The sequence below is a fragment of the Leuciscus leuciscus genome, assembly GCF_965113295.1.
Source record: "Leuciscus leuciscus genome assembly, chromosome: 21".
Taxonomy (NCBI): domain Eukaryota; kingdom Metazoa; phylum Chordata; class Actinopteri; order Cypriniformes; family Leuciscidae; genus Leuciscus; species Leuciscus leuciscus.
In genome coordinates this window covers 5,606,769-5,634,765 of record NC_138745.1, presented here as the reverse complement: position 1 = coordinate 5,634,765, position 27,997 = coordinate 5,606,769, and the positions used below count along the sequence as shown (strand labels likewise).

The 27,997-nt window shown below is 39.4% G+C and overlaps 1 protein-coding gene across 4 annotated transcripts; it reads left to right on the top strand.

Moving 5' to 3' along the window:
* On the top strand, positions 1-27,945 carry taok2b (TAO kinase 2b). Of its 4 annotated transcripts, XM_082152069.1 has the most exons (20): positions 1-460; positions 3,045-3,185; positions 3,302-3,373; positions 5,233-5,334; positions 5,548-5,593; positions 5,729-5,825; positions 7,803-7,916; positions 8,102-8,193; positions 9,031-9,124; positions 10,188-10,269; positions 10,378-10,545; positions 12,924-13,130; positions 13,803-14,162; positions 15,514-15,588; positions 16,224-16,352; positions 16,423-16,626; positions 17,878-18,117; positions 22,587-22,799; positions 23,003-23,185; positions 24,530-27,945. In XM_082152069.1, the coding sequence occupies exons 2-20, from the start codon at positions 3,054-3,056 to the stop codon at positions 25,373-25,375; spliced, it is 3,456 nt and encodes a 1,151-aa protein (XP_082008195.1). In that variant the 5' UTR covers positions 1-460; positions 3,045-3,053; the 3' UTR covers positions 25,376-27,945. The 4 variants fall into 4 exon arrangements, with proteins under 4 accessions (XP_082008195.1, XP_082008196.1, XP_082008193.1 ...); XM_082152070.1 differs by lacking the exon at positions 15,514-15,588; XM_082152067.1 differs by lacking the exons at positions 22,587-22,799; positions 23,003-23,185; positions 24,530-27,945 and having other exon boundaries at positions 3-460; positions 17,878-22,058.
* The last annotated feature ends 52 nt before the right edge of the window (positions 27,946-27,997 follow it).

The window sequence follows — 27,997 nt, the reverse complement described above, 5'->3', positions numbered from 1 at the left end:
CACCCGCACTTCCGGTTTCCGGTCGGCTCCCGCCCCACTCCGCCATCATGAAGTCCTGGACAAAAAGCGAATGAGGCAGGAAAAGAAAAACAGGGACGGACCTGTCGATGACAGAAATAGGCGAATTAAATGCATGACGCCGACGGCATGACAAAAAATGATAAAAATACGCGCGGCAGAGGCGGAATATCGGACTGTAGTTTAAAGTGCTCATTCGTTGTGTTTGACAATCAGCTGATCGAGTCCGTTAACGGTTAACAACAGTATTATCCATTCAATTATATCATGATCGGACTGATTACCGGCCGCTGATCGCGATCGTTACGTTAGAAGTAGATGGATCGCTATTCAAATCGATCGCTTTTTGTGAAGTGAGAAAGGAGAAGAAGAGGCCAGATTTTCCCCAGCAGGCCGGGAGCTAGCTGACTCTAGCTAGCTACAGTGGATCCCATAAACCACGGTAGGACAGGCTCGTGTAAATCATTTAATGCAGGGCTGGGTGACATGCATGGCGTGGAATATCGCTAAACTGGGATGTTTGTTGTCTAGACGTTATCTGCAGCTGTTTTTGCAATGCATTTGATGCGTTTTGGGTAATTGCATTGATATGCTTGCACAATGTAACATAACGTACATTCGCATCGTTTCATCTTCCTTGTGCTTCATCAACTGATTGTGCAACATAATCTATTATTTAACCTGGTAAAGCCTGACATACAAGTTACAAATCATTTTAAAATGGAACAGTTTATTGAACCTTTAAACAAAATATAAAAAAAATATTTAAAAAAAGGTGTGCATGTTTAGTCATATATGATACATGAGGCTTTTATGGCACATTATAGAGAAAATATGGAGCTCATACTCGGGGAGAAAGAAACACCAAAGTTATTCAGAGGCTCAAATTGTGCAAAAATATGTAATTTAGTGCAAATGTTATTTACATTAGCAAAAAAGAAAGATTAAATTCTGATAGCTTGTGAGTAAACACAGTAAACACATTACTTGCATAAAATCCATACAAGTATCAGTTATCACTCTTTATCTCCCAATGATAAGTCTTATTAAGATATTATCTAAACACTTTTGTTTCTGAACAAAGCTCTTGTGTTTCTAATTGTGGGGGGAAAATCATATGCACTGCAATACAATGATGATTGAGAGATGAACACCTTTATCAATTTAAAAATGAATCTTACATTTACTTGGAAAAAGCATTAAAGATTTCACAGCAACCACATCCTGAAGGTGGACATTTTTACAATCAGATGACAGAAGGCATGTAGTAGATCATGTACAACTATTTTTCAGCAAAGTTTTGATCTTGTTGATAATTTAGAGGCCTTGAAATATGCTAGTATGCATTAAAAAGTGTTAACATTAAAGTCACACACGTTTTACAAAGAATCCTGTTATTTATGTGAGAGTTCCTTCTGCTCACACGTTGTATATTCTCAGATTTCATCTGCTATTTCTCTTTTCTTTTTTGCATGTGTGTTTAATCTTAACATGAACATGACTCAGAGCGTCATGGAGAGGTGTGAATCTGAATTGTGAGTGAGTCAGGTGTCTGGTCCAGCATCCTCCTTTTGAATGCTCTTATGTGATGCATAATCAAGCACAATTATTCTCATACAATCATTTCAATTGTGGATGGTTCAGATCATCGCCCTATTTTAGTTGTTCTTATATAATGCACTCTGTTGCATCTCATTACATAGTGGCGCTTGACTGTTGGTGAACCCTTAAGAGTTTTCTGCATAAATCTGACCTGCATCGAGACAAGATCATCTAAGCCGTATAACTAGATACATAAAGTCCAATTCAATAAATAGCACAAAAAAACACTGTATATTTTCACTTAAACTGGGAGAAGTGCCTTTGGTGTGAACCCAGACCTGCACATTAGCTTGGAGGAATTTTGGTTTCAACTCTGATTTTGATGGGTTTACATGCAAGAACTGATTTCAACATTTCCATTGGGTGAAGATCAAAACTTTGCCTTGTCCACTCCAAAACGTTATATTTCTTCTGCGTTGTCTCGCAGGACTTCAGTTCTTAGACCGACACCTTTTCCTGCAGGAGACCTGCCAAATCCGTCCTGGTTTTACATATAAAACAAAAAGTTCTATTTTGGACTCCTCTGTCCACAAACCATTCTTTCAAAAGTCTTCTGGCTGTACATGTGTGTGGTTTACAGCCAACTTTAGACTGGCAACAATGTTAATCTTGGAGCGCTGTGGTTTTGGTTCTTTCTATCCTGCAATACACACCCATGATGCTTTTTTGTGACCTCCTGGAATATTAATTTGCTCCTGGACTTACTTTAATCATTTGTACACTCCTTAGATCGGACACAAAGTTATTTCATATATAATGGATTTTTGAAAATGTTTCCAGAAACTTTCAGAGATCTATCAACTTCAGGATCAGACTAGATAGAGAAGATCTGGGTTTATGTCCTTAAAGTAAAATCAAACTGAACTAATAATCCTAATGATTCACATACTTTATACCAGTGATGCACCGATATGAAAATTTTGCCTGATACGATAATTCTTTACTTTGAAAGCCGATAACCGATATATTGGCAGATACATCTAAATACAAAATAGATATGTTCATCAGAATGAAGATCGATTAAAATTAATCAGTACTGTCAACCCTGCCGTAACTGTAATAGGACCTGGATAAAGATAAAGAAGAACATTCTTAAGGGTTTTTCTAGCTTTGTTTAATTTTGATCAGATGCCCGTTCTGGTCCATGTTTGGAAATGGCACGTTTGATATGTTGAATGTTTCTATTATTGGTTGTTGGAATGAATTATTCATAATTTGTTGTAGAAATATAGGCCTGGTCCCTTTTTATCAGCGTTAACCCTGAGCTGTATCCTAGATTCTTGAATTTTGCTGTATGTAGGGTAGATGCTTTAAAGCTGATTTGTCCTGTTTTCTCCTAATGGTTGTATTTTAGGTTTTTCCAGTCAATCCTATGCTGATGTTAATGTGCAAATTTCCTTTTGTTTGTGTGTGTGTGTGTGAAGGCGCTGGCCATGCCGTCGAGTGTGCGGGCTGGGAGTCTCAAGGACCCGGAGGTGGCGGAACTCTTTTACAAGGACGATCCTGAGAAACTCTTCACAGACCTGCGTGAGATCGGCCATGGCAGCTTTGGAGCCGTCTACTTTGTAAGTGGCCATTAGGACATTCAGAACTGTAGCACAGTTCAGTGAACAGAGATGAAGTGACTATTTGTGCCTCTCTTCCTCATGCGTTTCTGCTTTTATTTGTCCACTTCCTATAGGCCCATGACATCCGCACCAATGAGGTGGTGGCCATCAAGAAGATGTCCTATAGTGGCAAGCAATCTAATGAGGTGAACACAAACACACCAGCACGCAGCGTTCCTGTATTTTTGGTTGTGCAAAGCAGTGCGACTTGGCTAGAATCAGTCTGCAAGAAATCTCGAGCATCATGCAGGTGGCTTTATGTAAGAGCGAGATGATGGCTCTGTTCCAAAACCTATTGAGCTGCCTCTCTGGGAAGCATTTTTAGGCATCATAGGCAGACTTCTCACACAAAGGATGTTTTAAAATGGTAGCAGAATCAACTCTTGTTTAAACTACAGTTGCGTGCACTTTATAAACCCCTCACACAAGCACTTGTTAACGCCATCTCCAGTAGTTTGTTGTTGTTTTTGTGTCTCATGATCTTTTTATTATTTGAGTATGAAACAACGGGTTGAGGCAGTGTTTCCACATTGTGCCAAAAATAAAAGTCATGCTGATAACGAGAATTTACACCACTGTATGCTTGCTCAAGTGTACACGTAAAACAAATACGCCAGTCCCATGATGCACTGCAGCATACGCACTTATGCAGTGGAAGAATCTGCTAAAGATGGTTGACAAACAAGAAAAATACAGTTATACTGAGAAATGTCAGCAACGTATTTGCTAATAAATGCTTTTTTCAATGCTTATTAGTGTTGTGTTGTTAGCTTTGCTACTTTCTAACAGCAAACTCCATTTAAGTCAATAGAGTTCAACAGTCTGTTCCAGAAGTAAAAATCCCATTTTTTTTCTCCATAGGGATAGGGAAATAATTTTTTAATGATAACTTATAAACTTTAAAAACAGACCTACTTTGAGCTATGAGGTGGTTAATTGATTGTATATGCTTTTGTTGAAGCTGTGAAGTCTGCATTATTTCAACTTATTTTTTAAGTAATTATTTAACAATGGAATTCCTGGTGGAAAACTACATTACCCACGATTCTGCAATGAAATCTCTACCAATCAGAGATTCGAAACAAGCAAATTGTGCTAAAAGAACTCTTCGGTCACACTTTCGATAACGGTCCAATTCTCACTACTAACTATGACTATTGCTTCAATAAATTCCTAATTACTGCTTATTAATAGTTAGTAAGGTAGTTAAGTTTAGGTATTGGATGATTAAGGGATGTAGAATATGGTCATGCAGAATAAGGCATTAATATGTGCTTTATAAGTACTAATAAACAGCCAATATCCTATAACTAGTTAATAGTGAGAATTGGACCCTAAACTAAAGTGTTACCAACTCTTTTTATATTTCTCCTACATTTTCAATTTGATTGTAATTTTCAGTGCTTCATGGGATTGTGTTTCTTTCCTTGTACTCTTTATACTTGTACTTTTTTTGTTATGTTTGTAATGTTGTTGTGATCCTCCTCATAGCTGGTTTGGGTCATGGCTTATAACTATTAAACGAAGACCAGAGAAACAAGGCCAGTAAAAAGTGGGTGGCCACCTTTGAACTCTGAGTTGAGTCTCCTCAAGTTGATGCCTATATTGGGCATTTTTAAATCGCTCTCTTATGAGGTTACAGTTAGGATGCTGCCTTTGTAGGCACTAGACAGGAAGGCAGTTCATAGTGTTTTTTTTTTGTATCGACTGGCATGTTACCAAGTTCTGTTCTTTGCAAGCCCCAGCATTGCATTCAAATTATGCAAATCAGACAGCATCTCTCTGGCCGAAATAGACCGTTGTGCCATTTAAACAGCGGAAACTACCCCCTTCGCTGTGCTGCAGAACACTCAAACGCCAAGTGCCGCGCTACGCCTCATTTGCAATCTCACATTTTCGGCTGTTTCACACAATCACATAGATCAGAAATTTGAAATGAAGGGGAGCAGAAGCCGACGCTGAATAGTCCCTTGATTGTTTCATTGTTCTCTCGTTCCTGCTGTAGAAATGGCAGGATATCGTCAAAGAGGTGAAGTTCCTTCAAAAGCTGCGGCACCCCAACACGGTGGAGTACAGAGGCTGCTACCTGCGCGAACACACAGCATGGGTGAGTGTCTCTGTGTGTGGGAGGGAGGCTGAACGCTTTTCAAAAGCCTCGTTCAGGGAAGAGAATGTACTGACCCGCTAACAGTTTCCATTTTCTACAATAACAGCCCTACATGCACCACTTGTCGCTTGCTAACAGCAATTATGCCTTTTCTTTATCTCCTCTTTTCTGTGTCTACCTCTCATTGATCTTCCTTTCCTACTTTTCTTGTAGCTGGTGATGGAATACTGTTTGGGCTCTGCCTCGGATCTGCTCGAAGGTGAGTGAGTTGTTTCAGGAAGCATGTGGATGTTTGCAGCTGCTCGGTCAGATGCGGAAGTGTAAAACGTCACTGGTCAAGAAGTTTGCAGAAACAAATAAACGGGATCCCATTTTTTTTCTTCCCCTTTCCCAGTGCACAAGAAACCACTACAGGAAGTGGAGATAGCAGCAATTACTCACGGTGCATTGCAGGGCTTGGTATACCTCCACTCGCACAACATGATTCACAGGTAAAGAGCAGCTTGAGACATGATTTTCAAGAGCATCACGTAAATCAGGGGTGTGCGATGTGTATTGTCTACAACTAGCCTGACAAGCCAGACCCACATCAAGATGTTGGGTCTGGGAACACACCATTGGCAGGGCTCAATCCGAGGGGCGGGATAAACGGTTGTCTTTCAAATTCCCTCTGCACGCAATGGGATATCGCTATAACCAACCAGAGCGTTTTCCCACCAGCGGAGCTAGTTGATAGATTAAACTTTTGCCGTATCTGGCCGGCAAAACTCCGAACACAGCTTCCTTTTTTAAGAATGACTTCAGTGCCGTTCTTTGTTCTTTTTGCAAAGAAAAGCTTAACTCCAGGTCTTCCAGAGTCGCGGCCAAAGCCGATTCGAAAGACAGCAGCTCTTCTTTGTTTTCAAGTAGCAGGGAATTCACACGGAACCGTCACAACTCTGCCGTCATTATGTTAAGCCCACCCACCGACTCTATACACGATCTGATTGGCCTGACTAGAGTTTGGTTTTTCCAGCTCGCAAGCCAACTGAGAGTTGCTAGACGACATTGCCTGCAAGTTTAAAATTTGCTGCCGCTCGGGTGCATCTAGATTTCTAGGCTAGTCTACAACAGGCGTGTCCAGCACTTCTCCTGGAGGGCCACTGTCCTGCAGCGTTTACCTCCAACCCCAATTAAACACACCTGAACCAGTTAATCAAGTTCTTACTGGGCACAGGCCTTCCAGGGCCGAGTTTGGACTCCCCTGGTATACGATATAAATGTTGTTTTAAGGATGTGGAAGCTGTCATTATCTAGCATGCCACTCACTTTACAAAAAACAAACACGCACACCTAGAGTGCACACTTTCACTGCATGATGTAGCCTAGTAGATTGACTCCAAAATTCAAGATATGGGGGACTAAAAATAGTTTTTCTTATATTTCTATATGATATAGTTGAGCAGTATTACACAAGCAGGCATGCAGTTTAACCCAAATATATGCACGATTGGAAACGTGATTTGATTTCATACAACAGTTCAGTAAACAAGAAGCTAATATTCTGAGTTACATTTCAGACATAATATTGTTAATATTGTCTGTTTTTCCTGTTTTGTCAAATCCTAAACAGAACCGTTGTGCAGTCTTCGAGCAACACACAGTGGCTTCTCGTTACTATTTAAATCAGAGTTTTTGCACAAATCAATCAATGATTCTGTGATCCATTCATAAAGACTGGAGCTGTGTTCGGCCGCTTTTGCATAGTTTGTGCTTGCTGTTTAATAATCATTTGAAACGTAGCAAACTAGCAGCTCCAGTAGTAATGAAAAGATTTATCTTGAGCTCTGTCATGGAAACTATGTAAAAACCTCAATTAAACAATTTAATAATGAATTAAAAAGGAATTTATACCTGTATGATATTACGCTGTAGCCACATTGGACCAGCGGTTTGGAAAATGGATGGATGAGTCAGATGCGAATTAATCTGGCGCGATCGTCACAGTGTATTATGGGTATTCTCTAGACGTTGTCGGTTGTACACTTGTTATTGCGGTGCATAATGGGATTTCATTTCCTCGATAAAGTCCACTATGGTACACTCCTACAAATGACACTAGTATCAAATAATGCGCTATTTTAAGGGTATCGGGGGCGATTTCAGACACTTGAACAAATCGGTTGAATTAACAACACAGAATGTGAAGAATATGTAAAGCTTCAGGAGTCAGATGTCCATGACAGACCTAAACTAACCAAGGCACCAGCACAAAAACACATTCAGCAAAATATTGTCTAATTATCGGTTTCGACAAAATCCTAGAAAATATCTTGATATAATTTGTCAATATCGCACACCCCTAATGCAAACGCATTCTGATATAATGCCTTTACGATCCAGTTTTGTCGACTCTGCAAATAATTTTGGCTGTCGCCTTCAGTTACAACATATCTTCTTTGAATCTTTAATGTTTCTTCCTTTTATAGGGATGTGAAAGCAGGTAACATCTTACTGACTGAGCCTGGCCAAGTCAAACTGGGAGACTTTGGCTCTGCCTCCATTGTTGCTCCTGCCAACTCCTTTGTGGGCACACCTTACTGGTACAAAAACACTTCCCATTAATTACAACGCCTTTTATCAACATATTAGGCAGAAATATACCCTTACGCATGAGTTAAAGGTCACTTTAAATGGTTTTCTTGAACATAAGATTGTTGAAAATAGTGAGATCATCTGGTCAATTACTGTTAGGAGAGTTATGACAGAAGTTGTACTCTGTTTGCAGGATGGCTCCAGAGGTAATCCTCGCTATGGATGAAGGGCAATATGATGGCAAGGTTGACGTGTGGTCACTCGGCATTACCTGCATAGAGCTTGGTAAGTCATGCGTGATGTGCAAGAGAACACCCATGTGTTGTATGTTGAAAGAGAACATCTTTGGTGTGAAAATGTACCATTTCTATGTTCAACATATTTCACATTTTGTTTTAATGTTTTACTGTTGCTTACCACAGGCAAAATATTAAAGAGGCACTATTACGTCGTTTTACAAAGTCTTGATTTGGTATTTGGGGTCTGCTAAAACATGTTTTCATGCTTGAATGCAAAAAAAACAACATTATTTTTCACATATTCAACATTGTGGCAGCATTTCTCTTCCCAGTACGTCAGTAACGCTCTGGGCTGCGTTTCAAAAGCATCGTAAGCCTAAGTACGTAGATCGCAGAACCATTGCCACCAATGGTCTTTTGAGAAAACACAGGCCTGACTCTATGAAGCCCCTCCTTCCAAAAAGCACAATGTGCTCCGTGTGTTGTGATTGGTGCGTTTGAGAAATGTAACGCCCCTTACCATAACTGAGAGATTCAACACACTACTAACTAACTCAACCAGGCCCCCGCCCCTTTATTCTGCATATCCCTTGGGCGGGAATTCTTTAAATGAGGAATATTTTGACGTTCATTCCCGGAAGAAACTCTACAATGGAGGTGTTTCAGGGAGTTCAGACACACTGACGCTGATATAGAGAATAACTCCCGCTGGAGGGACTTTGTAACTTTGCAGACCTTTTTCATACTCAAACAGCAACATTACACACTAAAGAAAGATGAACGTGTAAAAAAGCATAATAAGGTGAATGTTTATAGTAATATACTTACAGTATAATAGATGCCTTACTAACTGCTTGCTTGTTTCTATTTTTCTCTATTGTAGCAGAGAGAAAGCCTCCCTTGTTTAACATGAATGCTATGAGTGCCTTATACCACATCGCCCAGAACGAGAGCCCAGTCCTGCAGTCCAATCACTGGTAGGGAACCAGAAACGCTTCATCCACACTGTCAAAGATCTTCTTGCTTTTTATGTGTTTCCAAAGCAGCGCTGTATTGATATACCTCAAACTTTCTGATCAGGCATTGCAGAAAATTAAACTACAAAAGTTTAAAACCATTTGCCATAAATATGCTGTTGAAAATACTCTTATTTAAAATGCTGGATAATATTATTTATATGTAAAATAGTGTAATTTATATGCAATATATTATCGTGTATATAATATATACAATAATATAGTGACGTGGAGCCTTCAAATAAAATGAGTAATTAAGTAAAGGTATCAAGGGGCGAAGGCATCATGATAGGGGTGTGTGATCCTTTTGGGTAGGGGTGTGTTTGTGTTGGTGATTTCAAATATCAACTACCATGGAAATCGCGAGAGCACAAGTTGAATTTGCTCAGCGAGTTACTCTGGCATTGAGTAATGACGCTCATTAACTATGCCCTTGTATCCGAGCTGCACCAATCACCGATACACCGATAGATGCACTCGCCAGAGGCGAGCTAAATGACGACAGCGCAGTCACGACAGTGATTGGTCGTAGTGTTATCCAATTGCATGCAGTGAGATTTTCATTACTCGATGGGATTTCCAGGCTAAATATCAACAGTGTTTACAAGAAATTACTGCAGCTTTAACAACTACCGTACAAACTATTAATAAGCAGTAATTAGGAGTTTGAGGTAAAAGTCGGAGTTAATAGTGAGAATTGGACCCTAATCTAAAGTGTCACCCAAATTATTATATAAAATAAGATGGGAATTTTGACATAGAAGTGCCTTTGATCATTCACATGTGAAGCTGTATCCCTGTGATGTGCAAAGCACCGTAAATATGTTTATGACTCTGAGATCGCAGTCTCCTGTCAGTCAGATACCGCAAGTACCGAACTGAATCATACCCAATTTGGCATCAACTTGGTGCCTAAAGCGTTAACACTATTCACTTTGTACCAAGTAGCTCTAACAGGATGTGCCTTTTGAATTGCACTACATTCAACTAACTAATTTGCATATTTTGTTTCCCAACCTCTCAGGTCGGATTATTTCCGTAACTTCGTAGACTCGTGTCTGCAGAAGATTGCCCAGGACAGACCTACCTCTGATGTGCTGCTTAAAGTAAAAGTCTTTTGAGGCGCTTTAAGACTGTTAATGTTACACTTTCTGAAACACGATGCATTCCAGTGATTGCTGTTTGGAAAAAACCTCTCTGCTTTGTTTCTCCAGCATCACTTCCTGTGCCGTGAGCGTCCAGTGACAGCTGTGATGGATCTGATAGCACGCACTAAAGACGCTGTGAGGGAGTTAGATAACCTGCAATACCGAAAGATGAAGAAGATCCTCTTCCATGAGACACATAATGGGCCTGCGATCGAGGGGACGGAGGAGGAAGAGGTGGGAGAACCTTTCAACTTGTCTGGTTGTCAAATAAATACATTTAAAGGAACTTTGATTTTCAGAATCCCTCTCGTTTGATAGAGTCGTGCACTATCAGTTCATCTGTTTACACTGCAGTAGAAGAGCTATATTTGGAAACATCAAATGTGGTCGGTACAGTAAATATGTCTGCCTGGGTGCCGTCCTCTCGTCCAATCGTTAGATCATGGAACCAGAGAAGAATTTTAACAATAGACATAAACAGTTTAGGGTTTGTTAAATTGTTTTGTCTATTCACTTGCGTTTCAGACGTTTTCCAGCTCATGTTTCAAATGTTTGGAGTCTTTTGTTCCCTTGCACCGTTCGGACCTTGGGTGTGCTTGAGTGATTTGTTTGTGACACAATGGCAAATTGTCTCTTTGATTTAGCTAGCCTTAAAGTCAATATGAACTCGAGAATGATCTTATTTGCTTTCAGAGTCCGCTATTGTAAAGAGTTTTTTCTTTGTAGTGTTTCTTCAAATGTAATAACTTGCTTTTCCTCTGACTTTTTTTTTCTTTTTGTAATTTTCAAACCTTTGTTATAGAGACCACTTTTCACAATCTAATCAATCAATGGACATTTTCTTTGTCCGAAATCCATCACATTAATGCAGGGGTCGGGAACCTTTTTTGACCAAAGAGCCATTTTTTCATTTTTGGATAATGCATTTTTCCAAAAGAGCCACAGTAGAAAAAAATTATATATATATATATATATATATATATATATATATATATATATATATATATATATATATATATATATATATATATATAATTAAAGACGTGCTTTTTTCAATAAAAAATTCAACAGTAGTAGGCTAATTATTAGGTCCATAGACAACTAAAAACAAACAAATATTCAGCAAACAATAAATTAGTTGCAATATGGAATTAATTGTGCAGGGCTTTCACTGTGAGGTTGAGTTACCAAGTGATGAGCATAAATCCTCTTATGTGTGCGTGTGTGAGAGAGAGAGAGTGAATGCACAGAGTACATCTGCTGTGTTTACGTGAATACTCGACTTGCCATTTTTAAATATTTCTGTTTATTTGGCCGCTTAGGCGCGCAACCGAAGACAAAGGCTACTTGTCCGTGTTGCGCTCGGAGCGCGCGCACAGCGTCCTGTCAGTAGATTTCAGTTCTCTTTCGCGACTTATCACGCTTTTAATATTTATTTTCAATATAAAGCACATCCTGTTATTTTCTTTCTCATTCATTCATGTTTTGTTATTAATAACTTTAAACAGAATCGTCAACTGAAATCTGCGCGGATTATCAAAAAATACGACACATTTATAGGACATAAAGGGTCTCTGCGCAAATGTCTCTTTGCACAGCAAAGCCCCCGTTTCAATAAAAGGATATATTAAAGTTTATAAAGCCTACTTTTACATTTTCGCTGCTGTTCTAGAATGGTTTTCGCCAGCTTGAATCCAGTGCAGGAGCTGTAGGTTACCACAGAACTCCCGAACAGCACTGAACACGCACTTTTGCCGGTACAACTTGAATATTATTATTATCATAAACTTTTAATTAACTTAAGTAGGCTGGACTACAACAAGGGAATTGTAATTGGCTGCTTTTTCTGCAGAGAGCCGATCTCTGTTGATGTGTTTTAATTGTTTCATCGATGGTTTGTTGGTAAAGGGTGAGAGACCTCGCGAGCCACATGATTTTTGCCAAAGAGCCAGATGTGGCTCGCGAGCCATAGGTTCCCGACCACTGCATTAATGAGTTATTGAACACACTATAGGTGTGAATCTTAACTTTCCTCATGATTTGAATGAGATTCAGGGGGTAACGTATAGATACATCACATTGCATCTTGTCCTCCAGTTCTTTTATTAATAATACACACTTTAAACTTTTTTATTAGATATTTTCAAACATAAGAGCATGTCAAATTACAAGACAACCTGTCTATTTTTTTTAATACTCCGCTGTAATATGTAAACACAAAACATATAATTAAGTTATTATGTAAGTTATTAGCTTATGAAAAACAAGCAACTTTTTATTAATACTCAAGAGTTCTTAATTTACAATAAAACAGTACAACATGTGATAAAAAAGAAAGAAAAAAAAAGATAATTTAGTTTTTATGCATCAGTGCAGAATCCTTCACATCAGCATTGGGATGCAACATGAAAACAATTATATTCCACAGCTATAGAATACATTTTATGTTGATTTTTCATCTAACTAACCCTTTAATAGGATTGATCTGGGTTAAATGTTTCAATTAGATTTCAAGTTTTTCTTTTGCAAAAGGCATTTCCGGGTGATTTTAAAAATGGTTGTTGAAATCACCATCACCTGCATATTTTTAAATGCAGTCTTGTGTTTTGCAGGATGTAGAGCAGTATATGTTGCGGACGGGCACGGTGAACAGCATGGAGAGCTCCCATTCGCTGCCGTCCATGTCGATAAGTGCCAGCTCCCAGAGTTCTTCAGTGAACAGCCTTGCAGATGGTTCGGATGACAGTGGAGAGATGGCTATGATGCAGGAGGGCGAACACACAGTGACCTCCAACAGCTCGGTGCTGCACAAACCTCTGGTACGTGTCCATGGCTTCGTTTGAGCTGCTTGTGTGGAAACAACTTAGTCAAATTACATAAAAAAAAAGTATTTTGTACTCCCCAAGGCTGCATTTAGTTGATCAAAAATAATAATTAGCATTTATAAATGGTCCTCAAAACATTGCAGCTTAATGTTGTTGTGGAAAACATGATTATTTTTTCAAGATTCTTAGAAAGTTCAAAAGAACAGCATTTATTTGAAATAGAAGTCTTGTGTAACATTATGTCTTTACTGATCAATTTAATGCATCCTTGCTGAATAAGTGATCATTTAATTACCCCAAAGTGTATCATGGTTTTGAGTACCAAATCAGCATATTAGAAATATTTCTGAATGATCATGTGACACTGGAGACTGGAGTAATGATGCTGAAAATTCAGCCTTGAATAACAGGAATAAATTACATTTTAAAATATATTACAATAGACAGGTATTTTAAATGGTAATAATTTTTAACTGTTTTTACTATATTTTTGATCAAATAAATGCAGCCTTGGTGAGCAGAAGAGACTTCTTTTAAAAACATGAACAATTCTTTATTGTAAACTTTTGACAGGTAGTCTATGCATGTATAAATATACACACACACACACATGCACAGATTTATTTCATGATTCTTCCTTCATTTGTCCCTCTGTCCCCCACACAGATCCATGATAACATCTATGACGACCCGTACCAGCCGGAGGTGGAGTCCCAGCCCCAGGGCCCCTCTGGCGGTCGCAGACGTCGAGGACGGGACCACTTCGCCACAATCCGCACAGCCTCATTGGTGACCCGTCAGATCCAGGAGCACGAGCAGGGCTCAGCGCTGAGAGAGCAGATGTCCGGATACAAACGCATGAGGCGGCAGCATCAGAAACAGCTGATGGCTCTGGAGAACAAGCTGAAGGCCGAGATGGACGAACATCAGCTCAGGCTTGACAAGGAACTGGAGACGCAGAGAAACAACTTCGGCAGTGAAGCAGACAAGCTTGGCAAGAAGCACCAGGTCTTCCTGGAGAAAGAGGTGAGTGGAGGAAACAATGCTTGATGGTTTCAGATTTCTTTTCTTTATAAATCCCTCCTTCTGACCTCTTATCAACCAGTATACAGTACAGGTCAAAAGTTTGGAAACATTACGTTTTTTATATTTTTGAAAGAAGTCTCTAATGCTTATCAAGGCTGCGTTTATTTGATAAAAAATACAGAAAAAAACCACAGTAATATTGTGAAATATTATTACAACTTAAAATAATAGTTTTCTATTTGAATATACTTCAAAAAATAATTTATTCCTGTGATGCAAAGCTGAATTTTCAGGATCATTACTCCAGTCTTCAGTGTCACATGTGACATCCAGTCTATCACATGATCCTTTAGAAATCATTCTAATATTCTGATTTATTATGAGTGTTGGACACAGTTCTGCTGCCTAATATATTTGATGAATAAAAGGTTAAAAAGAACTGCATTTATTCAAAATAAAAAAATATTTTCAAATATACAAATCTTCTTTACTATCACTTTTTATCAATTTAACACATCCTTGCTGAATAAAAGTATTGATTTATTTAAAAAAAAAAAAGAAAAAAAATTACTGACCCCAAATTACTGACCAGTAGTGTATATTGTTGTTACAAAAGATTTCTATTTTTAATTTTTTTATTTTTTTTTATTCATCAAAGTATCCTAAAAAAGTATCACAGGTTATGAAAAAATATTAAGCAGCAGAACTGTTTCCAACTTTGATAATGAATATCATATTACAATGATTTCTAAAGGATCATGTGATAGACTGGAGTAATGATCCTGAAAATTCAGCTTTGCATCACAGAAATAAATGATAATTTAAAGTATAATAAATTGAAAACCAATTATTTTAAATTGTAATAATATATCACAATATTACATTTTTTTCTGTATTTTTGATCAAATAAATGCAGGCTTGATGAGCAGAAGAAACTTCTTTCAAAAACATTAAAAATAGTAATGTTTCCAAACTTTTGGCCTGTACTGTATATGAGATAAATGGCAAGCAAAATGACCTGTCTGTAAAGCATGTATTTTGTTATCTGTGTTATATGATTTCTTCTTGTGTCGTCATCATTTTCAGTTCTTTATTTAACAGGATTGAATAACTCAGCGGAGGGAAGAAGGTTTAAGCTTCCTCCAAAGTTTTATTGTATGTAGCTAATATGATATGTTCAGGGGTGGGACAGGGATTCATCCGATAAGAAGTGTACACGACCTCATATAGAAATGCTACAGAAAAGAGAATAACCAGTCCAAATATAGGATCCTTCCGGAACACAAGAGACTTTCCCCCATCCTTGACTTGTTGACCCAACAGTAAACCCACTGACCTTTCTCCCCTAAAGGAGCAACCTACCATCTCTGCCTTGAACACCTTCTGGGTGGTGGCAAAAACAGATGTGACCATACAAAGAGAGATAGTGAGTGAAAGTCAGGCTGAGAGCCGTTTTATTCTGCCAATCTGCCCATTTTAAATGTCATGAGACAACGGGTTTTAAATGGCAAACTCTGAAGAACTTATTTTGTATCACAAGTAAATAATTTTTTTTATCACAAGTACATTATCAAAGAAATCTTTGATAGTGTTGTATATACATTTTGTAGTCTTTTTTTTCTCCATCTTAAAAAAATATTTTAATTATATAAATGTAATTTATTTAAATGTATTTAAAATATAAAAAAAATCGATATAATTTTATTTATATTTTAAATACATTTAAAACAATTATATATTCATTAAAAAATTATATATAATATATATATAAATAATATTTAATATTTATATAATAAATAAAAAAGTGCAAATATTTTATATAAATGAGAAAAAACTTTGTACATATACAAAGTTATAATATACAAAAAATTATATATATATATAATTTTTTTTTTCATTTATATAAAATATTTGCACTATTTATTTTAATTTTATAAAATGTTTGTATTTATAGTTCTGTTGAATGTTGAATCTGTATCTGCCATGAAATAGCCTGTGAAGATGATATGGCAATGAATTGAAATACAACAACTTTTCTTTTCTCCTTGTCTTACCACTCAGACTAAGGGTGCTCTCACAGAAGAGAAGAAGTTTCAGCAGCATATCTTGGGCCAGCAGAAGAAGGAGTTGACCAGCTTGCTTGAGTCTCAGAAACGCCAGTACAGGCAGCGAAAAGAGCAACTTAAAGAGGTACGTCACAATCTGGTTTGGCTGTGGATTTGCTCAGATGTAGTGTTGAATGTTTTGTCCCTTTGTGCAGGAGCTCAATGAGAACCAGTCCACGCCGAAGCGAGAGAAGCAGGAGTGGCTGGTCCAGCAGAAGGAGTGTCTCCAGCAGATCCAGGCGGAGGAAGAGGCAGGGTTACTACGCAGACAGAGGCAATATTACGAGCTGCAGTGTCGCCAATACAAGAGGAAGATGCTGCTATCTCGCCACAACATGGAGCAAGACCTGCTCAGAGAGGTACTAGCCAAATAATCTACCGATATTTGATCATTCATGATTATCGGCATTATTAGTTGTTTTTAAATGAGTTTGTTATTATTAATTTGCATGACTCTACTGTGACACAGCTTGTGTTTCAGATGACCGCTTATTCACAAAGGACAAACTGGTTTATTTGCTTATGTTGTCAGTCACATGCAGTTTTGTGAGACCGTGGTGGATGGTCCCCTGGAAGAAACTTTTCAATATTTTTAAAGTTAATTGCATCAATCTAATGCCTATGAAAAGAAACAGCACCAACCACTTATGAGTAACCAGATTAAGTTTTTATTATTATTATCTCTAAGGAATATATTACTATTGTAATACAACTGCATTGCAAAATAAAATATAAATATTTGATAATAAGTATATAAATTACTATACTACACACTACAGCAGTAAAATTACTAAACTTAATTTCTTCACTTGCTAGAGTTAGACCATAAAACTTTTATTTTGGGCGAATGTGAAAATAAAGCGTGACTGGCACACATAGCATTCATAAATGCATGTTAAACTCAATACATTAAGAGATGGTAAGAATGGTAAGAACAAGAACTGATAAGAATGTAAATGTTTACCTTGAAATGCAATGTAAGTCGATTTGGATAAAAGCGTCTGCCAAATGCATAAATGTAGATGTAGACGGAGTTCACTGCATTAACTGTGAAGCGAGCCGCTCTGAGACGCTGCAAACACTGGATGTGCTGCTGCTGCACTTCAGATCATATACTTTGTTACTTAGCAAAAGGCTATGATTTAATTATTTGATAAGCACACTAAACCATATTGTGATTTATGATTTTTAGCTCAGTTGACAGACGCTTTGCCAAAGCAACCGCGCAAAAATATATATTTTTAAATTTTCCAGTCTAGGTAATTATTGGGAAACACTGCAAATATGGCCAGTGTAAACAATATTTTATTTTATTTCAAATAATAAGAATGTTTTTTATGGTTTTAGCTTTAGTTAATGATAATGTTCAACACGACAACGAGTTTAATGATCAAGGTCTGACGTAGATGCTCCTACTCACAACTGCAAATTAATGTCTTCCACACAGCCAACACTTTCCAAAGGGAGCTCCTAAAAGACACCATTCCAGTGAAAACTACTAATTAAATACCATGTACTCATTTTATGCCTGACCACAGTTGCCTGATGCTTTTCTAACCACCATCCTCCATCTCTGCCTCCTTTCTTTCCATATACTTGTCTCAATGTAGGACCTGAACAAGAAACAGACTTTGAAAGATCTAGAGTGCGCCATGTTGCTTCGCCATCACGAGTCGACTCAGGAGCTGGAGTTTCGGCAGCTGGGTCTGGTGCAGCGCACGCGGGCCGACCTGATCCGGACGCAGCACCAGACCGAGCTCACCAACCAGATGGAGTACAATAAACGGCGTGAGCAAGAGCTTCGGCAAAAGCACGCCGTCGAAGTCCGCCAGCAACCCAAGAGTCTGAGAGTGAGTGACTGTGACATTACAGAGGATACAGAAGGGGAGGGGCCTCTTGGGGAGGGGGAGGATCATGCTGAAAGGGAGGGGCTTGAAGGTAAAGGGGTGGAGCCAAAGGAACAGCTAGAGGATGAAGGAAAGAGAGATGGAGAAAAGATAGATGGGGATGAGGGGCAGCCGGTAGGTGCTGTTGAAGACACAGCTGAGCAAGCTGAGAGGGAAATAAAACTTCTTGAAGGAAATGACACTGAAGAGATATTTACTGACCAATGTGAAACAATAGACCGTGAAGGAAAAGTGGAAGATGCTGCAACATCTGCTGACAATGCAAACGAAAGTGCAAAAGAGCAAACTGAAATGTCGTTAGATGAACAGCAATACGTTGAGGGCAAAATTGATGCCGATCCCAGACAAGTAGAAGGGCTTCTGTGGGATGACGCTAGCGAGTCAGAGAGTGAGGACGAGGATAGAGGTGTGGCCGACGGCTGTCCATCAGAGCTAATTCTCGCTCCTTCTTTTGAGCGCCGCCCACTAGAGCGTGACGCAGACGAACTCTCTGAGTTCTACTTTCCGGATACGTTAGAAGAGCTGGAACCTCCGCCCGTCTACACGCCTCCCTCTTCCCAACCTACCCTTCCCTCGCTCTTTTCTCACGCAATCTGCCTCGTTCTTTCGCTCTCGGCTGCCGTGCAGCCTTCCGTCTTCACCCTTCTTTTCCTTTCCGTCTTCCTGCTGTCCTTGCGCCGCTCACCTCCTCTTCCTTCCCTTGCTTCTATCCTTCTCTCTGGTGAGCTTGCCTTCCTGGCGCTCTTCTTTTCCTACCTATTCCTGCGTTCCTGCTGCTCGCTGTCATTTTCCACATACCTTTCACTAACATATTGGGGCTCAGGCCTGTTCAGTCTGGGTTTGTCTTTAAGCTTAGGACTTTATTACGTCCCCGTAGCCTTGATCTCTGCGTCCTTTCTCAGTTCCCCTTCACTTTTCCTCACCCTTTACCTCGTGGTGGTCCTGGTCGTCCGGCCGGCCAGGGTCTTCCTCCAAAACACTCCACGCAAATTCAATCGCCTCTGGATGCGAGTTCTTTTTCGCCTGCCAAAGCCTCTTTTCACTGTGTGCCAGTCTCTTCTGGGTGGCCTGACCGAGCGCAGCCTCTACGACATGTTCCCTAAAGCCGGACGCAACTGGGGTGGGCGACAGTCCCGAATCCCTGTGCCTTTAAATAGCCTTCTTGCACAGTATCAGGCCAAAAGCAAACACTCCGTTCTGTTCGCACGGTTCCTGCTTTTAGGACGCCGGTTTGTCCGGCGACCTCTCGGCACTCTGACAGACCTGGCTAACTCCGTGGTGTTACGCTTAGCCAAGCGCGTACTGAAGGAACTGCCGCAGAATTACCTGAAACGGCTGCAGGCCTTCGGGTTGCTGCGAAGGGAGAGACCCTGCAAGCTGCCGATTCTTTTGCCTAGAGCCGTGAGGGAACAGAGGCGGAGGATGAGGGAGAGACGAGAGAAGGAAAGGAGGAGAAGGGAGGAGAGAGAGAGGATGTACAGGGAAGACGGGAGGTGGGAGAGTGTGTTGAGGAGAACCGCCTCAGGGAGGTCTTTAAAAGGAAAGGTAGTGCCTTGGAGATAGATTGAAATGGAAGAAGGGAGGTATGTGAGCATGCACATTCCATCATCCATCGTTTATTTTTCTTTCTGATCCTTATGGCTGATTTATTTTGTCCGTTTGCTTACATGCACTCCTTTTTTGTGCCTGATTTTACAGGGAAGTATCCGGTTAAAGGGATATTTCACCCCAAAATGAAAATCCTCTAATTTACTCACCTTTGTGTCGTTCCAAATCCAGAAATGTTAAACATTGAAGCAAAATGGTTTTTTTTTATGAAACCAGAGGTTTCTGTCTCTCATTTGAAATTCCAGGTAACCAAAACTTAGAAGGTCCAAAAGGTTGTGAAGGTGTCATAAAATGTATTACCCGGACTTTCATTGGAGGGAGAGAAAAAATCTCTTAATTTGTGTTATCACATGAGGGTGAGTAAATCATGGCAGAATATATATTTTGGGTGAACTATCCCTTTTAGATTAACCTATTTTTTACAACTCGCTCATTCACGGTCAGTCGCCAGTGAATGGAAAGCTTTATTTGATTATTGTGCTTTTTGTAAAAGTTTCTGTTTTTTTTTATTTTTTTTTATTTTTTTTACTCTGAGTTATTTTATTTTCAAATAGCAAGAGCTATATGTGTTATTATGGTGATTGTTGAAGCCATGTCTGTGCAATCTTGATTTAGTTTTTATTTTGTTTTGAAGGGGGGTCTTGATTTCTACATGGAAATTGTATTATATTCCAAAACCAAAATGGCTCTTTATGAAAATGACCATAGGCCTTTCAATTAAGCCATGCACGTTCAATGCTAAATTAATGTACTGTGTCTACTGTGAAAGTGGATAATAATACTGAGCTTTACAGATCTCCCAAAAACGCAACACTACAAGCTTATTCTTCCAAAAGTGCAATAGAAGTTTATTGAATAAAGCGCCAATGATTTTTCCTACTTTTCAAATAAGTCCTGGTGTATAAAAGGTTTTGTATTGAAATAGTAAAACATTGAAAACTAGGCTGCATATTGTTGCAAAATCAGTGTTTTGTATAATTTCAAAAGCTTCAGAACAACTAAAAGCCGCTAAAATATTAATAAAGTCCTCTCACTGGAAGTTTTAGAGGCAGGACCTCAAGAATGGCAATCATATGCCACATAATCTAGGGGGTTTCCACCATCAGATGGATGAGCAATCCTAAATGCTGTTAGTTCAGTTCTGCCACTTTAGCAGTGAACTTTATTGAATGTTAATGTTCATTTGAACATTAATCTCTTAACTTTAAGTGAAATATTTACTCTTAAATGTGAGTGATCTATTATAAATTCAGTATATGAGATATGCAATTTTATTACTAAAGATGTGGGTAGTTGATGTGCTTTTTTGGCACATAGAAGTTCATATACTTATAGTTTAGCACCCAAAATGTTTTTACACAACAGTATATGAGGAAATGTGTTTGTAGACGATTGAATTTGGGAATATGCATACGGAGTTTAGAGAAATATATTGTTATTGCACTAGAGGCAATGATCTGATCATATTTACCATGTAAACAAATGTTTTGGACATATCCTTACGAAGAGAGGTCTGGCCTGTTTAGATGAAGCATTTATGCAAGACTTTCATAGGTTAGCCCTAGTTTCTCAATGTTTGCATGGCACTTTTATTTTATATTTATTAGTAGTCTATTACTGCATATCAGAGACTATAATAAGAAGCCATTTGACAATCATCTTAATGTAAGGTTTGACAAGAAGAATGCAAATTGAAAACCAAAGATTAAAACAGAGTTGTGACATAAGAAATGAAGAGGTTGATGGTTGGATTGATGAAAAATAACTCACAAATGATATATATATATATATATATATATATATATATATATATATATATATGAAACGCTCTGTTAAAAACTCAAATACTGAAAGGTCTTCATAGAAATCTTAACATTATCAAAGGGACCATTTGTGTACTGCAATGGAAATGAGACATGAGTAATGAGGACATACAATATAAATATTTTAAGAAAATTCAATTTCTTGGCAAAAAAAGGATGCATTTCAGTTTTAGCCATATTTGTTCCAGTTTTTGAAAATGTCATTTTTGTCTTGTTACTTATTGTTTACATATGCTATGCTCCCTTTTAAAAAAAAAAAAAAAAATCACAAAGTATGTCTTAATTATTATTTGATGAATGTTTGTGTTATTTTATGTTGCATTGCACCGTCTGTTTCAAGGCCATTGTGTGTGCGTTTCATCCTCATTTTGTGTTTGTGCATGAATGGATGTTTACTTCAAGATTAAACAAAGATTTCTGTTATATGTTTCTGAAATAAATTCTCTATTATAATCATTGTCTTTTGGTTCATTTTATATTTTACATTATTTTAAGTATTTTTGTCTTATTCATCATCATCTCAGTTTTATGTTTTCCATTCATATAGCTTTGATGCTGCTGCGTTAATGTCTTGATAATTAAGTTATTTATAATGACGTGTCTTATGAATTCTGATCATCACTTATGTTTAACTGAGGGCACTACTAGCTTATTAAATTGTAAACTCAAATATGTAATTTTAACTAAGTTTAAAATGTTTTATTAGGTAAAACATGAATAAAAAGTGAGTCATTTTAATTGGTATAACGAAGACAACAAAAATTGTGGAGACTGTAGAGAATCTGACAACTGAATCAAAATTATTTGTACGTTTTCATGTCCCACAATGTCATGCTACATTAAAATAAAGACATTGTTTTAAAGTGTTTTATGACCAATGACGGCACATTCGTGCTGTGACGCTTCTGTCCTTCCCCCTCCACTCTTTTCTTATCTGTCTGTTGTCAAACCTTATTACAACCCTCTTCCCTGTTCCTGTAGTCCAAAGAGTTGCAGATTAAGCGTCAGTTCCAGGACACGTGTAAGATCCAAACACGTCAGTTTAAAGCTCTGAGGAACCACTTGCTGGAGAACACACCGAAGTCGGACCACAAGGCCGTGCTGAAGCGTCTCAAAGATGAGCAGACTCGTAAGCTGGCTATTCTGGCCGAGCAATACGACCACTCAATCAACGACATGCTGTCCACACAGGCTGTGAGTAAGGCAAGGACACATCAATCACAATTCCCATCCCACTACCCACCAAAACCCTCACTCAAACCTGCATCATCAGTGACATACTCTCAAAACTGTACATGGTAAGGTATATCACCCTACATCTGATCCCAGCAGCCACACACACATCAGAGCTACCCCTGCTTCATTGATCTTTCCCGTTTTGTGCTGTTTCACTCCAGCTGCGATTGGATGAGACTCAGGAAGCCGAGTATCAGGTGCTGAGGATGCAGCTGCAGCAGGAGTTGGAGCTGCTCAATGCGTACCAGAGTAAAATCAAGATGCACACTGACACCCAGCACGAGAGGGAGGTTAAAGACCTGGAGCAGAGAGTGTCCATCCGCAGAGCCCTGCTGGAACAAAGGGTAAAGGCTGACTGCATTCATTCATGGCCATGATGGTAGACCAATGGAAACTAAAGCAGTGGTTCTCAGCTGGTCAAGTTGCAACTAAACAGTATCTAAATTGTACAAAAATATGCAATGTCCTTCAAGCAAAGTCCAATAGAAGAGAGCTCATCTTAAGGAGAAGTGTCCAGTCAAGGTGCTCTATGGTCTAGGGTTTTTAATAGTCCATCAAAGAAAACTTCAGGATGACCATGGCACTCTTTTGAATTAAAGGGGTGGTATAATGCCCTTTTCACAAGATGTAGAATAAGTCTTTGATGTCCCCAGAGTGTTTGTGTGAAGTTTTAGCTCAAAATACCCCACAGATATTTTTATATAGCATGTTAAAGTTGTCACTTTTTGAGGGTTAGCAAAAGCGCCTCGTTTTGTGTCTGGCCCTTTAAATGCAAATGAGCTGCTGCTCCCGGCACAGGGGGCGGAGCTTCAAGAGCTCTTGTCCTTAGCAGCTTCGATTACCTCACACAGGCACACTAAAATGACAGAAACTGTTCTGCCTTTTATGTTTAAATGGAGTCAGACAAAGATGGAGAGACTCGAGAAGAAGTGACAACATGTAGAAGCAACAGGATGTTTCTGAATGGTTAGTTGATGAATTTATGTTGCTGATGTGGAGTTAACCATCTTCAATTAGCATATTCTGTCATGATAATCTATAAATCGCTCATATAGGAACTGTTGTGAGATGCACACAGAGGGACTTTCTATTGCATGTGAAAAGACGGATGCGACAGCTTGAGCTGACTCACAAATGTGCTCGACTACAACAACTCTTCCTCTTCTCAACATGGACTGCGTGTTCCTGGGGGCGGGATTTATATAAATTCTAGGGTTAGTGATGTCACTAACCCGGGAGGAATGTCGTGAAGTCTCTACCAGCCGTTTGTTCTAGTCCTTAAAAAACGATTTCTTTAAAAGCAAATATCTCCCTTTGCTTTGAATTTTGAGCGTCGTAACTTTGCAGATGTTGTTTATGCTCAAACAGCAACATTAAACACTAACTAAAGTTAGAAAAGTGAAATCATACTCAACCACACCTTTAAAACAAGTAATTAATTTAATTCGAAAGAGTGCCAAATGCAATGTCCTTTTTTGGGATGTACAATGACTTAAAATGATTATCAGGTTGGTATACGGTTATCTCCATCATCAGACAATGATTCGTCAGTAATGTTTTACTTGGGAACAGTATTTCAGTGGGGCTCATGCTCCAGTAAATAGGGTCTAGCCCCTAGTCATGACCCGCCAGTTGAGGACCACTCTTGTACAAGTGCAATTCTGACATCCATGGATCTCTTTCTCCAGATCGAGGAAGAGATGCTGACCCTGCAAAACGAGCGTTCAGAGCGCATTCGTTCCCTCCTGGAACGCCAGGCGTCCGAAATCGAGGCCTTCGACTCTGAGAGCCTCCGCTTGGGATTCAGTAGCCTGGCGTTGACAGGTATCCCCTCCGAGGCTCATCCCAAGCAGGGCTACCCGTCTAGCCAGACCCCCCGTCCGTCCGGCCACTGGAGTCACGGCGGGGCGCCGCATCCCCACTCCCGCAGGGGTCCGAGCCGGGCCGAATCCTCTTCCTCGTCGTCCGCCTCCCACGCCTTGGGATTACCGCGAGACGGGCCTTTGCACCACTCCTCCCGGTCCTCGTCTTCATCTTCATCCTCCTCCTCGTCTTCCCATCACAACCGGCACCACCTTCCCCAGCACTACCATCACCAGAGCACGCCACAGCTGTACAGGGAGAGAGAGAGGGATAGAGAGCGGGAGCGGGAGAAAGAGAAGGAGTGGGGCGGAGGGAGCAGGGGGGACCTCGCACACCCCCACGTCTTCTCCCACCACCTTCCCTCCCGCTCCTCCTCCCAGTCCCTCGCTCTCCTCCCTCCTCCTCCTCCCGCACCGCCTTCCATCACACTGTCGTCCTCCTCCGCCCAGTCGTCGTCGGTTTCTCAAGGAGTCTACGGAGGAGGTGGCGGAGGCGGAGGGCTGGTGGTTCGGGGTCCCAGCCTGATGGCGTTGAGGAACAGCCCGCAGCCCCTGCGCAGAACCGCATCTGGCGGAGGCCCAGGAGGGTCTGGTGGTGGAGAGGGAGTCCTCAGCCGTAGTACCTCGGTCACCTCGCACATCTCCAACGGATCCCACCTCTCCTACTCTTAAGGGAACGGAGTAAGGAGGTCGGGCTTGCTTTGTTGAATTCCTCCAAGCCATTACAATACGAGTGAGAGCACATTTTACTTGTCCTATTGTTTTTGTTTTCCCTGCTCGTTGTTGTTTTTGGGTTTTTTTTGTAAAAAAAGAAAGAAGGGGAAACTGGCTTGGAAAATCACCACTGCCTTCTAGACATCTTAAAGGGATGTCGCGCGACTTCTTTAGTGTGATGGGGAGAATTTGTACATGCACACACTACAGTATGAACACAGAATGTTTATAAAGTTCTATGTCAGTCAGACTTTATGAATACATTTACATCTATGGGAGTTGCTCCAATGCATGAGATTAATGTAGTAAATACATTTGTATTCATATGTTATCCAGTCACATTTGAGATGTAAAGGTGCGGTCACGTTAGCAAAGTTTTAAGGGAAATTTCACGGATAAAAAAAGGGTTGCTGTCTGTTGTCAATAGCGTTACGATGTATGAAGCACTGCTCACACAGAAGTCACTTTCAAAATAAGCAGCTTTCTGTTGGTCAGCACTACGTGTGGAACTTTGTCGCCTTACTCTTTTTTTTTCTTTTTTTTTTTTTTTGCTTTATGCGAAACTCCTTAACGCGCAGATTCCTATTAGAACGACTGGATTTTCGCCTGTGAAATTTTGCCTTGCAACGGTAAATGTGACCGCACCTACCTTTACAAAATTGGCTGCTTCCAAAATTGCATACTTCCCTAATATATTAGGTGAAAAACAGAACGTGGCCATAGTAGTATGTCCGAATTCACAATATTCATAAAACAGTACGACTTCCGGCGAGATTGTGAAGTGCACATATGATGGACACTTTACTATCCCATGAGGCCACGGGAGAGGATTTGGGAATGGCAGTGAACGGACGCAACTGATGCTGGTAGGTCACATGACAAATGTAGTACTTCCGGATAACATTCATAATTTTTTTATATTACTTATTCAAGTAATGTAAGGTTAATGTAAGTTACTTATTCAAAAGGAGAACCTACTTGGAGTGTATGCAATTTTGGATGCAGCCATGGACTTTTTGAGTAATTCTCCCACCAATTGGATCTTTTAATGTGTATATATAAATATATATATATAAATATATAGTATCTAAAGTGTTGAAGCATTGTGTCCACAGTTTTCTATAGTAATTATGACTATTGCCATTTTGATAAAAACAAAACAAAAAAACATATGAACAGAATAGACCTAACATTTAATTGTAGAAATTGGATCTGGAGTGGATGGCGTAACTCATGATACCATGTTTGATGTCACCATGTTTGATGTCATCATGACAACATTTTTTAAATTTCTCAAAGCATCTGGTTGTACTTTTTAAAAGCAAGAAAATGTGCTTAATCTGGTCTAGTGTGTTAACAATGGTTTATAGTCATTTTGAGTGTGTGCATTCGCTGAATGGGATGCGGTCTGGTAATATTGCCACTTTTGTACACAAACACACCAAAAAAAGAAATGATTTAAAGGAAGATCTGGCTTATTCACTTGGGTAAGCATCCTTTAATTCATATCCTAGACAATAAAAACAGACTTGATTTAATTACAACGAGTTACAATCACTAATCTTTTGGAAAGAACTGAATCATTGTGTATTATTTTGAATGTTGAGAGGTTGGGTGCATTTATTGAAACTCTCCAGAGACAGGCAGGTGCAGTAAGTCGTCATATGATGGAAGACTCTTTATTACAATGAAGATGTGAAGAACTTTGGGGAAAATTGTTGCGGCTGCTATAGCTGTGTTTCTGTCTAGATTTAAGCTGAGTGCGCGTGTGTGTGTGTGTGTGTGCGTGCGTGCTTGTGTGTGTATAAAATGTGTTGCAGTGTTCTCTGATCTTGGGACGGGTGGGATACTGCAAAGTGTGTTTGACAATGAAGAGAGCATTTGAGCATTCAACAGATACTCAGCTGTGCATCGCCAAGGCTGTGTTTTCACAGATGCATTCAGAGATATCCAAGAAGAACACAAGTGGAACTTGATGAACTCCAAAATCAAATGAGAAACACCAGCTCTGATATCTCTCTCTGTATAACCTACTACTTTATGCTTGGTTTAAAGTAAAACAGTGCATGCAGAACTTCTAATGTATTGAGGATGTCAGATATAGTGTTTGGAGGGCCAATGAGATTGTACCATTGAATGGACTGACTTGTTTGTGAGATATGGTGTGATGTTACTTCATGATCTTAGGACAGTGATCCCATTATAATGTTGAATGTTATAGCTTATATTGCAAAAGCAAGTCCACGGGCAGGTCAAACTAGTCTGGATCCATGTATGGTGGTAAAGGAGGCTCTCCTAGTTAGACTGGGGTGAATTGTAGAGATAGACTCTTATCTGTCTATCATCTGTGTATGTATGTGTTGGCTGTGAAACAGGTTGTTGGGTCAAAGTGGAGGTTTTTCTGAGAGGACATTTCTTGAAAAATTCATTTCTGAAATCAAGCCGTTTCTGGCTTGAAGGGAGAAAACACGTGGAAGAAAAATAAACGCAAAACAATTTAAATGACAATAAATTGATATTAACGTGGATTTGTCTCGTTTTGATTTTGTTCTTTACACATTTTGTTCAATACAGAAAAAT

Bases quoted from the DNA above. Each gene is read 5' to 3' on its own strand.
- taok2b (XM_082152067.1), top strand. From the start codon at position 3,054: ATGCCGTCGAGTGTGCGGGCTGGGAGTCTCAAGGACCCGGAGGTGGCG. The intron at 10,546-12,923 runs GTGGGAGAACCT...TGTGTTTTGCAG, and splicing joins AGGGGACGGAGGAGGAAGAG to GATGTAGAGCAGTATATGTT. The intron at 16,627-17,877 runs GTACTAGCCAAA...GTCTCAATGTAG, and splicing joins AGCAAGACCTGCTCAGAGAG to GACCTGAACAAGAAACAGAC.